The sequence below is a fragment of the Artemia franciscana genome, chromosome 19 (genome assembly GCF_032884065.1).
Source record: "Artemia franciscana chromosome 19, ASM3288406v1, whole genome shotgun sequence".
NCBI classification, from domain to species: domain Eukaryota; kingdom Metazoa; phylum Arthropoda; class Branchiopoda; order Anostraca; family Artemiidae; genus Artemia; species Artemia franciscana.
Genome location: NC_088881.1, coordinates 4203120 through 4220172, shown reverse-complemented (window position 1 = coordinate 4220172; position 17053 = coordinate 4203120). Strand labels below are relative to the sequence as shown.

The 17053-nt window shown below is 37.6% G+C and overlaps 1 protein-coding gene across 4 annotated transcripts in view; it reads left to right on the top strand.

The window, feature by feature from the left end:
• The first annotated feature begins 655 nt into the window (after positions 1-655).
• Positions 656-17053, top strand: part of LOC136039177 (uncharacterized) — a 92769-nt gene continuing 76371 nt past the window's right edge. For 3 of the 4 annotated variants that reach the window (XR_010620387.1, XR_010620388.1, XM_065722695.1), the window contains exons 1-2: positions 656-806; positions 12467-13314. Coding sequence is in view for 2 of the 4 variants with exons in the window: in XM_065722695.1 (XP_065578767.1) it covers positions 12468-13314 (847 nt within the window). In the remaining 2 variants the exon portion in view is untranslated. Of the gene's footprint in view, positions 807-7772; positions 8126-12466; positions 13315-17053 lie in introns of those variants that run through there. The other variant, XM_065722697.1, reaches the window with a different exon arrangement.

Genomic DNA, 17053 nt, shown 5'->3' with positions numbered 1-17053 from the left:
CGGATACAAAATGAACTAAATTTTCATTCCCCCCGCCACATATAGGGCAAAAGTAGGGGCCTGCCTCCTGCCTAAACTTTCTCAAATATTTCCTTCTGATACCTAAATCTAAACTATCTCCTCTTAGCAACAAAAAATTCTTCAAGTCCTCCCTACTCAACCCACATTTGCGCAAAAAAGTAATCTAAGAGTGCTTGTAAGTTCAAAATTTTATAGAGAACCGGGACAGGGAACAAAAAGACAAGCAGTAACTGTTACATGTTTCCTCTATTCTCCGGTTTTCTGCGCATTTTTCCTATCATCACGTTTGTCCTTCCAAAATTTCAAATAGTAAGCGATTCTGTTCATCTGACCATTTCTGTGAGTTTTTGAATCCTCTTTATCCTTTTTGGTAAATCCGATAGTTCCTTTTTCAAATTTGTTGCTTGATAAGGTTTTGTCCGGAACAGTCTTCACTTCCTGATTTGTCTTATGCTGTCCCATTAATTGGCATATTTTTGTTCCCTATCCAGAAACAGAAAAATGGAACGGTAGTAGCAGACTACACTACCCAGTTTTCAAGTTTTCCATCCCAGTTTTCGAGCATACACCGAAAGTAAACATGGCTAGTCTATTTTGCCCGACTGGAGAATAGTCAAATTAGCACATTTGCCAATATCCAAATTACAAATTTCGAAATTTTTGCCGCGAGATTTGAATAGCCTCGTGAGGTTTTCAAGAATTAGAGAACTTTGTTCACCAGACAAGAGAGGACGGTTAATTATCAAGAATTAGCAATTATAGTGTAGCTACGCCTAAGAAATAAGGTATGTTTAAAATGTTAAAATTCTAGTTGTGGTTCCTCTTGTTATCTCAAATAGGCAAGTTATGAATTGAGCTAAGTAAATGATGCTTTCAGGAATGAAGCACCTAGTTGACAGGTCTATACCTATTGAACTTTTGATAAAACAATATTATACCTTAATTTTCAGTTATCACTTTCTTTTTCTCTGGTATTAGGCCTAGGTTTGAGAATATAATTCCTGCTAGCCTATTTGAGTTGAATTTTAAGCCAAATTTAAGTTATATGTTTTCTAAGTTTAGGAAATGCATTTGCAAAACATTGAAACCTCATATTTTGGGATTGAGCAAAGTTGTGAAGCTGAAAACAGTTTTGTTGTAGGCCTACTTCATTTAAGCTGGAGATGTATTTTGCAAGGTTTCACTTTTATGACACAAAGATTTTAAAGGTCATTAAAGGTGACTGGCCTCTAGACAGAGAAGGAGTCAAGATAAGAAATTAGGTAATTTAAAATACCTTCTCAGGGTATAGGCTACTTAAGTCTGTTGACCTATCCCTGAAAGTTTCATTTTAGGCAACTTACCTCACCACTTTCCAAGATAGGAAAAAGTAGCTAAACTAAAATTTGGTAAAATTCTAGTTTAGTGACTTCATGCTATCTTGGAAAGGGCAGAGAAAAAGCAACTGGTATCTGAAAATTAAGGTAAATCTTTGTTTTGTTAGAATTCCAATAGGTATATGAGATGAGATATACATTTATTAAGAAAAGAAAACAAACACTAGGCTATTTGCCATTTGCCTGCCTAGAAAGTATAGACCTATCATGTAGGCAAATTTCAGGGCCCTCCAGAGGGAGAAGGAGTAGAGGTGGGTACTTTAAAATACCTTCTTAAGATATACTTTAGCCTGTAGACCCATCCCTGAAAGTTTCATTTTCTTAACCTAACCCCTTTCCAAAATAGCAAGAAGTCATTAAACTAGAATTTTACCCACATTTTAAAGTTACTCCCACTATACTTTAGCCCCATCCTACCCTTTAGTGGTGAAATGGCCTATATAGAAAAAAGTATGGTAAATTATATCAGCTATATTTACCATATTTGATAAAAAATCCTTATATCATTCCAAGCTGTGATTTAAGGTATTTTAAGGTATATGTTTCTGCTTCTTGGTTCTGTCAGTATTGATCCAATTTGCAGGTATTAAATTTACTCTAGGTCTACATTTACATGTAAGTGGTGTTTTGGGGTAAAGCAAGCTATAGCCTTGGGTCAACAGTCTCTTTTGTAGGCTAGACCTTAGTTTTTGAAATTACAAGTCCTTATATTAGGCTAAGCCATGTCCAGACTTTTCCTGAAATTAAAGAAAACAAATTTGAAGATTTGGATATAAGGATAAAAATTGGTCAGGGCCCTTTCAATAGAGAAGGAGTAGAGGGAAGTACTTAAAAAAAAATTGTGGGATTATTAAGGCTGTGGATCTATTTCTGTATGTTTCATTCTCCTAACTCAACTACTTTCCAAGATTATTTAAAAAAAAACAGAGATTATTAAAAAACAGGAAATTGACAGAAATTATCAGTAAAGTTGTAGTCCAGTAGTTTTTTTATGATTTAAGAAGCTGTTCAGGAGACAAAACGTTTGGTCATTAAAAAAAATAAGGCCAAATTAGGGCCTAGGGTTTTTTTCAAACAAGAACAGCTCTTGAGTAAGTAATTACATTTTTGATAAAAACCAAGGTTACTCTAGACATAGGCAAAATATAACCATTTTGGGCTGAAACTGAAAATAGTAGCATAAAAATAGGTGACAGAATTTGTGCTATCTTGTCAAGTGATTGAGTTAGGGGAATAAAGCTCTGAAAATAGATCTCAAGTCTAGTTTATGCCCTAGAAAGGTCTTTTCAAGTACCTAGCCTACCTCCACCCGTTATTTATTATTATTATTTATTTAAGAATTAACAACGTTTCTTGACTACTAAGGTCCCTGTGTTGGCCCTGCAGTGCATTCCTGCAGTGTGATTTGATCTCTGGGTCCTGTATTACCAAGCTAAGACCTCCAACAATTATCCCTCACTAAGGCAGTAACTTTAAATAAGCTTTGTTTTGTATAGAGTGTAGACTAGGGTAATTATGCACCCAAATTTTCTTGACTAGGAAACACTAGTCTCATGCAATAGATGTGTAGTAGCATGTCATTAACTTATTTTCCCTATTCAACACCTTCCAAATATGATTATTTCTACTGTGGTGCATCTTCCCCCCTCCCTCTAATGGAGTCAGATGTAGCCCTAGACTAGGCTGTATAGAAAACTTTTAAAGAAGATACTGCAATGCAGGCACATTTTATTTGGAAATCTGATTTCATAACCACAAAGACAAAACTCAATTTAGTTTGCTACACATAGTGATAGAAGATACTGTCTGAATATAGATTTTGAACTGAAGATTTGCAATTTGCCAAAGACTTTAAAAGAGGCAATTATATTTTTCCTGGATAAGGGGCTGTTGCCCTCAGCAAAACAGTGCATCAATGGACACAATATGACTTTATGCTCTTACATGAAGGAACATTTTTGGAAGTGTAACAATAGGCCATGTTTGAAAGGTTAGGTTAGGTTACAATTTTTCTAATAAAGTATTATATTTTCATGATGTTTTGAGCATGTTCTAAATAATAAACAAGTACCATGCTATATTAACAAAAGTCTTACTTTATAATATACAGAAACATTTTCTATTACCTTAATTACCTTAAATCGCACTGGCCGGCGAATAAGGTTGGGTGAACATCCTGTAGATTCGCCGGTTGAGTGATGGAGGTGGAAGTGCGTTGTCTAGTTCTGTTGAGTAGATCCACTGGCCTCCCAGTGTAGTTTCCACTCCATCGCTGCCCAGTCTCGGTCAATTGCTTTTTTGAAGTTGTCAACAGTTTTGGACTGAACTGTTTCTTCACTAAGGGAATTCCACAGTGGAACAGCACGAGTTGAGAAGAAGTTGGAACGTTCTCTCCGTGAGCTTCTTTGTTGCTGGAGCTTCTTGGTGTGGCCCCGGGTGTGGCTAGAGAGCGACTTATTAAAAAGCCCTGGTGTGACACCATTCTCCAGCAGCTTGTGGGTCAGGATTGCATCTCCGCGTTTCCTCCTGTACGTCAGGGTTGGGAGCTTGAGTTTCTTGAGGCGTTCAGGGTACGAGAGGTTCTTACATTTGGTTGGTAGTTTTGTAGCCCTCCGCTGAACGCTCTCAAGGATCATCTTGTCCACGACATAGTGGGGAACGGCAAGAGAGACTCCGTACTCAAGTTGCGGTCTGACCAGTCCTGTATATAGCTTCCTGATTGTCCTGGGAGATCTACTGGTGATATTACGTCTGATGAGACCAAGGGACCTGTTGCCTTTTGCAGCTAGGTATTTGCTGTGACTATGGAATTTCATTTTGTCATCAACAATGACCCCAAGGTCTCTTTCTTCGGTGACAGTTTCCAAAGTTATGAGCTTCCCAGTACGATCTGTCATTGTATATGTCATTCCTGGGTTCTTAGGGCCAAGATGTAGGACTTTGCACTTTTCAGCATTAAACTCGAGGGACCAGGAAGAGGACCAGTTGTTGAGGGTGTGCAGATCTGCCTGCAGAGCTGCGCACTGTTGGTTGTTTGCGACTGGGCCAAACAATTTCGAGTCGTCTGCAAACAGTTTAAGGTCATTTTGCACTGACTGGGCTGAGTCATTGATGAACATGTTGAAGAGGGTAGGTCCCAGTTTAGTTCCTTGCGGAACTCCGCTGAGCACTGGAGTTGGGTTTGACATGATTTGATTCCCCTCCTCATCATACATCATCACCCTCTGTATTCTATCCTTGAGAAACTGGATAATCCATTCTCTTACATCTTGGTGGAGTTGATAGAACTCTAGTTTCCTTTCCAGGTACGAGTGTACTACCTTCTCGAAAGCTTTGGCTTGGTCCAGCAAGAGTACGTCAACTGGAAGGCCTTCCTCAATCATCTTGGTGATTATGTCATATGATTGAATTAGGTTTGTCTCCACAGAGCGACCCTTCCTGAAACCATGTTGTCCATCGTATAACAGGCTGTTAGTTTCCAGATGTGCAACGATTGCATCATTTAAGACGCCTTCCATGACTTTTGATGGGACAGAAGTCAGGCTGATGGGTCTGTAATTCTGTGGTTTATCTTTCTGTCCTTTTTTGAAAACTGGCATGACATTTGCTGTTTTCCAGTCAGAGGGAATAGTTTTGGAAGCTATTGACATCTGGAATATTCTTGTCAGGGGTTCCGCTATTTCAGCTGCGGTCTCCTTCAGCAACCTAGGATGGATGCCATCGGGTCCCTTTGCCTTGGATGGGTCCAAAGTTTTTAGGCGCTTGTAAGTATCACAAGCTGTGAACTGGATCGGTGGCATAGGGTGTTTGATGTGGGTGGTTGGCATATCCGGTGGGGGGTATCCAGGGTCTTTAGAGAAATTTGACGAGAAGCATTGATTGAGGGTATCTGCCATTACCAATGGGTCGGTTATTTTGGTTCCATCGCTGGAGGTAAAATGATGGATCGACCTGCGGCTTGGGTTGTTTGAAGTGACATATCTCCAAAACTTTTTTGGATTGGTTTTTGCCTCTAGTGCTATCGACTCCTCATATCTTATGGTTGCTTTTCTGGTCGCATTTCTCAGTTTGTTCCTGGCCTTTTTGTACTGCTCTAGATGGGCTGCACTCTCACAATTTTTATACTTTTTCCAAGCTTTCTTTTTCTTATTAATGACTTTTTTTAGCTGTGGTGACATATACGGAAGGGTTCTGGGACGTTCTGAGAAGTAAGTTTTCGTATGCTTCAACTCAAGACTCAGTAGTATGTCCTTGAAAAGCTCCCAGGATGCTTCAGTGTCTTGTTGCAAGGAGTTTTCCCATTCAATCTCTTGTAGGTCCTGGCGTATTTTCTTGTAATCAACAAACGTTCGTTTGATTTTGTTGGTTGGTATCTGATTCAAGATTATTGCACTCAGGATACAAAGATGGTCGCTTGCTCCAAGGGGGGGTAAGTTTGCTGTTGACATAATTTTTTCGGGGTTGTTTGACAGAACGAGATCAAGGAGAGATGGAGTTTGATGATCTCTATGTCTGGTAGGGAACTCAACTGTCTGGACCAGCAGGTTATCAGCAAAGGCTTCAAGAGTTGGATTGGTATAGTTGTTTTGAAGAGTAAAGCCTAAACCATCGACCCACCTGGTGTCCGGCATGTTAAAGTCTCCTGTGATGATGACATTTTTGGGGTTACATATTGTCATTTCATTTATAATATTTGCCACATACTGAAATGATTCTTCGGAGCTGGGGGGGGAAGGGCTACGGTAAATCACACCAATTCTAAACTTTTCAGACCCTACTGTCAATTCAACCAGGATAGACTCTACCCAAAAATAATTGGCACTTGTGAAAAGGTCAAAGTTATTTACCTTCAAGGCTGACTTGATGTATATGGCAACTCCTCTCCTCACATTGGGTCTGTCCAGATTCGAAATGACTGTGTATCCTGGTATCTGAATATGGCTATCCTCCAGTCTATTTTGAGAGTTTTTTGGGCAAATTTCACTTAAGCACACAACGTCTATATCTTCGTGAGCCAGCAACACTTTTAGCTCATTCAGCTTGTTTGGCAAGGAGTCAATGTTTGTTGACAACACTTTCATCACTTGTTTCTGTCTGCTTCTTCTTCTTCCTGAGCCCGCTGGAACTAGCACGTCATCGTTGGATGACGGACTTTCGTCTGCTTCGCTAGATGCTGCGTCAGTTGAATAAGAATCTGGCGAGTTGTATTCCGATTCAACAGAAAGAACGCAGCTAGTGTCAGATTTGGCAGTTTCAAAACTGCATTCCGATGAATGTTCTTGAGCTGATATGGAACTACTATATAATACACTGTTAAATGACACTAAACTACTATTTACATGTCTTTCGTCTGGCTGTGCATCTAGTGCTCCATCGCTCCCAATGCTGGGGGTGGAGCTCGCTGACCGTTTTTTGAGACGACTTTGCCGTTCCGTACTCCGAGGTCAGTCTCACCGTTTGCAATCCGTCTTTTAAGTTCCTCTGTAGCGCTCTTACGTTTAGATCTGTCCTCTCGGGACTCATCGCTGTGGAACTGTATGTCTGCTTTCAGCTCGACGGATTTTTTCAAGATCTTTACCTTGGTGGCAATGTCTGTAACACTAAAAAGAATCGGGGGAGGGCGGTGTGGGACTTGCTGGGTGGGTGGTTTGTTTGCACCGAGTCTTTTCAGGTTCAGAATTTTGACGCCGGGGAGACTATAATCTGAGGCTAGGTGCTGGATCACAAAGTTTGTATCATCGTCTGTAGGTGAGACACCGTAAGCGATGAGGTTCAGTTTCCTGCGTTGTCTGTCCCTATCCTGCCTCATCACTTTTAGGACTTGGTCCTCTAGGTCAGTACCAACTTTTCCCTCCGCGACTAGTTTAGAGATTCTGCTATCGACATCAGCAACAGAACACTTAGATGCCATGTCTCTTTCAATGTTGGTGATCCGATCACTGAGTGGGTTTACTGCCTCGCTTATTTCTTTTGTGATACTGTCCTTGAATAAGTCGAACGAATCATCAAACTTTTTTGTGATTCGATCTTCAAACTCGAAAAGGAGGGTTTTTACTTGGTTACCAATGTTACTTTGATTGGACGACTGCGGTGCCCTGAGTTTGCACACTGGGCATACCCACTGGCAACCAATTCGCCTTGTCATCTTTGTGAAAAGATTGTACTCAGCTAGGGGCATCTCCAAACACTTTATACATAGCCAATTTTCACAAGAATCACATTCAAGGGCAGATGAGTTAGGGTCTAATGCTACCGCGCACGCTGAGCATTTGTCTTGGCCTTTAATCGGACTGTCTTTCTTCCGCTTAGATGACTGCGATGCCATCTGTGGTTCTTTCTCGAAAAGTCTGTAATTAGTTCGTACTCGTACGCAGATGAGAGTGTCAAGTTTGTGGGCACGGATTCAGAACTTGGGGGACCTGTGGGAAGCGCGGATACTCAAATCACCTATCCCCAGCAGTTTAAGGATGGATATCCCGCCGGTACCAATACGGCTCTTCGTGTTTGTTATCGCTCTCTTCTGCACAGGTTTCCCCAAATGCAGAAAATAAACGATTCAACTTACGTAATCTGTGGCTTTATCAAAAAAAAAAATAAATACTTCGCAAATGTATTGTGGCAACACTGTATAGGTAGATAAGGAAGAACGGGAAGATACGCAATTCCCTGGAGAATTGAAAACAAAATGAATTGCCCAAAAGTCTAAATATATCAGTCACAGCACTGAGGTAAGTCCCTTAAATCAACACCTAGGGTAACACAAGACCAAGGAAAATGCAAAAAACAAAGAAAAACAGTTTTATCTCACAGTTTAATACATATATATCCAGGGTTCAAATTTATTCAGCCACATGGATTTGTTATTGTTATGACCTTAACAATATTAATCAGATTTTAGTTGTTTTTCAATTATATATCTATCTAATTTGGCTATTCTTATGATGTGATGTTATAGAATAGGTAATAAAATAGTTTGCCTATTTAATAGAAGTAAAATCACTATAAGAGTAATGAAAATAATGGATCAATATGTTATCTAGTTCTGTGTCTGGCCCCATCAGGGAAGTGGGGATACAGTTGTACAAAATGTATATTTCAGGGGGGGGGTTCAAACCCAGTTACCCCTTCTGGTTACAGCCTTGATAGAAACCATTATAATGTTTCCTTCAAAGGAGGAACCTGAAATTGTACATTAATGCTCCTCCTGAAACACTATAATAACAAAAGAGTAATATTATTTGATTCCCTAATCAACACTATTTTCAAATTGAATGGTAGATACTTCCAAAGACCTCACTGCCTTTCCATGACAATAGATAAAAGTTCAAATAGGGATCAATCTTTTAAATAGACAGTGATAATTCACAAAAAATACTGCACATGTGATTGAAAAATCCAGTATTTTTGTGAATTATCACTGTCCTTTAAAAGGATTTATGCCTATTTGAACTTTAATTTAAATATAATAATTACTCACATCACATTAGACTACTACTTAATTTCCTATTCAATGCTTTTTCCCATTTATAATCTTCTGTCTTTAATTAACATATGTTTTATTAACATGGTGGTGAAATATTTTATATTATGCTGTCTGGCTGCATCTTCTAGATCTTCAACAATTTTATCCATGGCCTACACTTCACACCTTTTTATTTCATATTTTAATACTTTCTGCACTTCCTGTACATTGTTCTTATTTTCATATCATCAATCACTCAAATAATTCTTGTACAAGCCCTTCCTCCTCTATTAAAAGTAAAACATTTTCACTAATATTCCTAGCTGTGTTTCCAACTGTATTCTCTGGGATACCATCTGCACCTTTACAAACAATTTTCCTAAAATTATTCAATCCATCTTAGATATTGTCAAATTTTAAACTCTCTAGTTTTTTATTCAGCTGTTCCTGAAAATTTTCTCTCAAATTCTCATCCTGGAGTCAAACAATGTTTTAGCTTCCTGCAAGGTAGTTACCAGGCATGGAAAAATTCCCAAATCTGCCAGCAGCAGAAGTCCAAAAGCTGCCAATAAATTTCATTAGGTCATTTAATCTGCCAAGTAGTATTGCTACTATGCTACCCCACTGTTTCCAAAGTGGGTAGTAATGATTCCTAAATTTCAGCTTTAGATTGATCCTAGGCACTACTTGATGGTGATATTTATTTTTAGCATCAATAACTGCGCTCCTATATACCCTAGTATCTTGTACCAATCCTGCCAGTCTGTAGTTTACAATTACAACCAATAAGGCTAGCTGTATTACTATCATGTGAATGCCATGTTAACTTATGGGCCATTTTACAACCAAACACTGCATTGGTTATTGGCAGATTGTTATACCAACAAAATTGCAACAGTCTGTAACTATTACTGTTGTCTTTCTATACCAATGTTACTTATAATAAATTTGTTAATATTTAATCAGTGTCAATGCACCAGAATTGACTTAGTAAAGGTTGAAGAGTCACCCATGTATTATTTCCTTTTTTTAATCTGTTTGCACTGTTTGTGCCTGATCTTTTAATCATGCTTGGATCCTTGCTTTGTATAGAATGGACAAGGGTTAATCCAGACATTTATTGGTCTCTGTTTCCCTGCAATCTCTATATCCTATATCAGACTGTATCCTGGTAATTGATAATTTCAGCCAGCTATTAATAATTTCAGAGAGGTCCTGCTTTTCTCTAAGATATAGTGTGGTTGCTGCATGGAATTGATAAGAGTCTGCTTTCAGTTTTGATTTGTTGTTTTGAATTTCAAAAAATAAGTTATAGTCTTTCTTTTTGGATATTTATTAGTTATTTTATTTTTTTATTTATTTTATTGTTAATTTTTTTTAGTCTTTTTCTTTGGTCTTCATTTTCCTCTTGCTATTCCTCTTGTTGGAAAACATTAATTTTTTTTAGTATATTATTGGGTGAGTGTCTGCTGTGGCATGGTGAGTAATTAATATTATGTCTGTTTTTATCTTTCTTCTTTCTTTTATTGATTATCCATGTGTTTAGTTATTTTTTACTTTAATTGTTTTATCTGTGCAAACTAGCCGGTCTCTCTTCCAGATATTTGTATATTTAGTATGTTGAAAAATAAATGAACCTGAATCCAGCCATATCCTTGTTGCCTAGGTTTATCAAGATTTCTGAAAGGGCATTGCTTTCTTGCCCCATTATTTTTCCATATCTGTAAGATTATTTCTTGATTTCAAGTTTGTTTTTCACGTAAAATGCTAATCAGAGCATGCATGTGCAACCCTTTTAAAATTTCAGCCCTCAGGGAGACAGCCTGTTTTTCAATTGCAACCTTATTCCGGATGTTTGTAAATCATGAAATTCTGCTGTCGAAATTGCGATATTTTGGAGTAAGGAGGAGTCTGTCTCTGTTTTAATTTTATTAGTCTGGTGGATCAATTTCTTTTGAACTGTTATTGTTCACCTTCAGATGTAATTGGGGTGCCTTTAAAATTAGGTTCAACTGCCAGTTCTGTTTTTAATCTCAGTCACAAACCTTGATTTTGCAGGTATAAATAAACTTCTCTTTTGCTGTCATTTTATCATCAATTATGTCATTTTATATTTATATTATATGATTTTATCACCATATCATTTTATCAATTATGTCATCATGCAAGCTTGTAATAAGCTTTCGCCTCTGTTAAATGTTCTTGTTGGAACGCTAGTGATAGCACTCTTGGTAGCACTAAAAAGTGTTGACTTGGCCTAGGGACTTTTAGATGTAATTTTCAATCCCTTAAAAGGCACAACACTTCTGGGCACTACAAATCGTTTTGTCTTTTGGTCTGGGCTTATTAAAAATATATCTAATCCAGCAACTCTTTTGATCTGGGCTGATTGAAAATATTTTTTAGCCAAACAGAAAGTATTGTTTGGCATATTTTTGGGTGCCATTTTGATTCTTTTTCTTGATTTTATGAATTAATAAAGAACTATCCTCTTAAAATATTACTCACTTCATTGAGGTCTTCTTGGCCCTGTCTAGACTGGACCAAGTTCGTTTCCAAGTTGTTGTTTTGTTTTTTGTTCTTTGGGGTACCCTTGACCCAGGGACTTGCAGATATTAGTTTTAAGCTAATTTGAAAAAACCCCATTTTGAAAAATTTGAAAACCTTAATTAACTCTAATTTAAGAAATTGTTATTGAACCCTTTTTGGGAAACCCAAATTATTTTTTTTTATGAAATGGTACCTCTTGCCCAAGGACATATGGATATAATTGTACTGATGATCAAAAAGAAAAAGTTATTTTTGACCCATTTTTGCGCAAATCATTTTTTTCACTTTATTTTTGTGCTTTGTGTTCTAATTGATGCATTCACGTTTCAAACCATTTGGAAAGAAAATCTGGTTGGCCCATTTTTGGTTGAACAATTTTTTTTCCTATATTTGTTTTAACATTAGGGATTCAGTGGCTAAGAGGAATACAGCTGTAAGTTTCTAATCAAACAAGGATGAAAACTTTCCACCTAATTTTTGTGCCCCCCCTCCTAACTCCCTTCCCGATCCCCATACAAATTTGACGCTCCTCAGCCAATGCAAGGATTCTTGAAATGTTGAAGTTGATGATTTTGCCAGAGCCTAATTCACCTACATTTTCTTTTCTGTAAAAACCTAACTGTGAACTATGTCAAATTAATATAATTTTAAGTCCTTACCCATGAGATTGTGCAAGCCTGGAGGCATACTTACTGGGCTTTTTGATCGTTCCAAAAAAAGGCTTTCTTGAAATTTGGCTCAAATGCTATGGTTACAAGACCAAAAAAAGAGACTGAAAAGTGGCTGAAAAGTTCTACGTTCAGAATCCAGTGCTCTTGATAAATGCTACTGTATTGATTATGATATTGATTGTTCTGTGAAATGACCAGCCTGGAAGAAAAGTTGATTTAGTTCTTCATCTTAATATTTTGTCTTGTGGTATTTTAGTCTACTTCCTAGCTCTGCTTTAAGAAATATTAGTTGTTTATAGGTATCTTGATTACCCTGGTAGGGTCTTAAGCGTCTGGGTAGTGATCCTGCTTTATGAACAAGTATTTAAAATCTGTTTTTCTTTTAGAATGGATGATGATGAAATATATGAGCTGTGTGATACGTCTTGGCGAGATGATTTACAAGGACGAAAAAGGAGACAATCACAGCCTTCTAAAAAGGCCCAGCTGCGTGTTGCCAAACCATGTTCTAGGCTGTCAAATTCTGCATCACAGCCTTCTAAAAAGGTCAAGCTGAGCATCACCAAACCATGTTCCAGGCTGTCAAATTCTGCATCACAGCCTTCTAAAAAGGTCAAGCTGGGCATCACCAAACCATGTTCCAGGCTGTTAAATTCTGCATCACAGCCTTCTAAAAAGGCCAAGCTGGGCATCACCAAACCATGTTCCAGGCTGTCAAATTCTATATCACAGGCTTTTAAAACAGCCAAACCAGACATTGCCGAAGACATTAGACCTTGTGTCGTTCCTGATTCTTACTCTACTCAATCCTCTCCCATAAAAGAATTAGATGGCAATGCAGGAGTTGGTGAATTAATAAATAGTGAAGTTTCTGCTTTAATAAATGTTGACTCTGGTTTATCAGGAACTGCAAAAGCTATTTTTATCAGAGAATGGATTGAAAATTGTCAGACTTTTAGTGGCCACGTAGAAAGTCATGGGATGCAGTTAGATGATCAACTGAACCCCACAGAGGCTGCTAGGGAGCAAGCAACTCTCCTACAGGAATCAGTACACCCTGTTGATTCCCCAAGCATTTTTGTTGATGTATCTCAAGAATTTCCTCCAGCAGCCAGTGTTTCTCAGATGTCCTCATCAATGGCTGGTGGCCAACAGTCCATAAAAAGCTATTTCACTGTGAAGAAAATTGCCAAGTCAGATGTAATGCCTACTAAAGAAGCAGCTACAAAAATTGGTGAGGGGAAAGTAGTTTTGTTGGCGTTTTTTTTAGTTATTTAAAATATCCAGTTATTTAAAAAGTACATTACTTCCTTTTTTTGTTCAAATGTGTCCTCTCCCAATATCTCATGACAACTGTTTGAGTAAGATCACCCCAGAAAAGGAGAAAAGGATAGAGGCAAAAGAAATAGACAAAAGGGTAACTTAAATAGAGGTTGAGGTTCTGATCCATGCCTCAGCCTGTAATTTTTAATATTTTGTTGTCTTAAGAATCACAAAAATCTCTTATGTTTCACAATGGTTGGCTTAAGGATAAATAAAGCAGCTGGGGTAAAAGTGATAACATTGAAATAAGATATATTTTTGACAAAAAGTGTATTTTTGGCAGCACATCTGATGATCAGTATTCTTCATTATATCATTAGAATGGCTAATCCTTACAAATTACTATGGACCTTAGTTTGTCACTTACTAGGCTACAGCTGCTGTTGCAACCATGAAGTACTATGACTATTTTTTTACAAATAATGACATTCTTGTGCCTAACAATTACCTCAAAGGTTACAAGGGTTATCAAGTTGTAGGATGTCTTCACCATATATCGTTGGAAGAAGTGAAAGATAAATGACGAGCAAAATAATGTAATTTTGAGAAAATTAATTAGAATGAATTAGAAATTAATTTCTAGTTATTAATTAATTAGATTAATTAGAAAATTAATCGAGCTAACAGTCACTGTTATTCTTGTAGATAAGGTTTGTATTAGCTTCTCAATATTTGTAAATTATATGATTGTGAGCTAATTGAAAGAATTAACTAGACCTACGTTGCCCAGGCAACATGAAGTGTTGCAGCAACCTTTGTCCGGCTTCGTTGGCTAAAGTGTTGCAAGAGCAACACTTTGGTTTTCTTTCTTCGCTATAGATCAGTAATCACATGATCAAAGGCTATTCCTCATTATTGAAAAAACAACAGAAAAATAGTATCGAAAGAAGGTACTAAATTGACTTGGTAGCCAGTTGAACTTTATCCTTTTCAATCATAGACATTGTGACGGATGAAAACTTGGAACAATATCTTATATAATCTAGTTGGTATTATAAAACTATCCATAACTTTTCAGGATTAAAATACCAAAGGTGACACTAATTAATGCAAAACTACCTTATTGTTTTATGTTATCGTTTGTACCCGTTGTGTAAACACTTAATTCTGTCAGATTTAAAGAGATCGAGTACATGGTGCACTAATTTCCACAAATTTCCAGCCCAAATTGAACAGATTCTTACTTACAAGTCCCTCTCCCATGATAGACATCAAGTTCACCAGAAACAAATAAATGGGTACAACAACTAGCAAAAGTTGCAAACCCCTCATCGTTGAAGATGATTGTAGCCCAACAGCCGATTATTACTTACAAGTCCCCTACATGTCTTACCACTGGAACCAAATTGGTTTAACCATCAAATACACCGGAAACAAATAATAGGTACACCAACTAGCAAAAGTGGCAAACCCCTCATTGCCGAAGATGATTATGAGCTAACAGCAATTTCTCGCCCAAAGTGAACCGATTCTTACTTATAAGTCCCTCTCCCGTGATAGGTATCAAGTTCACCGGAAACAAATAAATGAGTACACCAACTAGCATAGTTGCAAACCCCTCATCGCTGAAGTTGATTGTAGCCTAATAGCAGATTATTACTTACAAGTCCCCTACCTGTCTTACCACTGGAACCAAATTGGTTTCTACCATCAAATACACTGGAAACAAATAATAGATACACCAACGAGCATAAGTTGCTAACTCCTCATTGCCTAAGGTGATTATTACCTAACATCCAACTGTTGCTTACAAGTCCTCTATATGTCTCACAATTTGTATCGGCCTAGATTTCGTTTCAGTGTACCTTACTACTGAAGTTGTCAACCCCTTTTAAACTGGTATATCTCATGAAGGAATTTTTGTACCAAAAAATGGATGTCATATACTTTGATCAGCTCATCAAGAGCTATCGATCGCCATCGAAAAATAAAATTCTATCTGTCTTAGTTCAAAAGTTGATTTTTTTGCCGTAGGCCAACTTTTTAACGTCACCACTTAGAAAGGAGCAAAGGATAAGCTCCAATTTCTTTAGCAACGACAGAACTTTTAATGTTTAAGAGGTACATCTGATAACATTTCTCTACTTCAATCCCAAGTCCGAAAAAACAAATGATAAACCCAGCCGAAATCACGGCAGCACTTTCGGAAAATGGCGCTTTTTTGCTTCTGTCAATTTTTTCTATTTATCACTCAAAGAAGATATATTGGCTGTGGGGCTGGGTAACTGCCGCATATATTTAACACTTATATTGTATTGTATCGGATTAACGACGCTTCTTGACTACTAAGGTCCCTGCGTCGGCCCTGCAGTGCGTTCCTGCAGCATGATTTGATCTCTGGGTCCCGTATTACCAAGCTAAGGTCAAACCCACTGCGCCACCACAGGACTTTAACACTTTATTGTATTGTATCAGATTAACGACGCTTCTTGACTACTAAGGTCCCTGCGTCGGCCCTGCAGTGCATTCCTGCAGCGTGATTCGATCTCTGGGTCCCGTATTACCAAGCTAAGGTCAAATCCACTGCGCCACCACAGGAGACTTTAATACTTTAGATTTTAGTCCATCTTCAATTTGAAAGTGGTGCCTGTCTGCTTGCCTGCTAGAACGGAGCTTTCCACTCGAAAGCAGAAACATGCTTTGATGAAACGAAAGCTTGGCTGCACAACTTCAGATACTCCTCTCTGACATATGCTATATAACTCCACTTTACTTTACACACCATAGGCTCTGGCTCGTGGACAAGCAAAAACCATCCTTTTTGGCCCCAGGCAAGAGTTCTGCGGAGCTTTCCAAAATGTAATGTCATATTCATCAATCCTGCCTGAGGTCCACACTTTCCGTAAAAACCGCAAAGGTTAGGTCCTTACCAGTTTCCAGGAATAAGCTGAGATTGGACACATAGGAAAAAAAATCGGGACAAAACCAAAGTGTTGCTCTCGCAACACAATTACAACACAAATTTAAGGATAAATTGAAATGAGTGTTGGGAGTTTCCCTGTAATCAAGAATTTACGCTAATTGGTAAATTTAATACTAAAATTTCAGGTGAAGGCAATGATGTAATTTACAAATATTTGAGTAGCTAATAAAAGCCTCATCTACAAAAATAACAAGAAAATTCTTATGTAGATGACTGTTAGCTTGATTAATTTTTTAGAATAAAAAAATATATCATCTTGGTGTTCAGTTATCTTTCTTTTTTCCAATGACGCCTGGCGAAGTAATCCTAGAATTTGCTAATCCTTATAATCCTTATGTCATTGTTAGTCACAAGAATGATATTATTTGTAAAGATTGGTCAGACTAGTTATGTCATGAGGAATGTTGATTAGCAGACCTGCTACCAAAAATAAACTTTTTGTCAAAAACTATATCTTATTTTATTGCTATTGCTTTGACCCAAGCTGCTCTTTAAAGTAAACATTAACCATAAAAAATCTATACAAAATGCGATTTAGGTGTTTTTCATGGTGGGAGGCTACTAACCTCCATTTAAGGGTACATGACAGCACCAATTTCAAGGGTGTGCTTCTTATTTCAAGTGGACTTCATTTTTGTCTTTAAAAATTCTCAAAAGCTCCAAGTTGTAGCAACAAGTTATTATTCATTTGCATTCAAATGACAATTAGTATTTTTAAAATAGTATG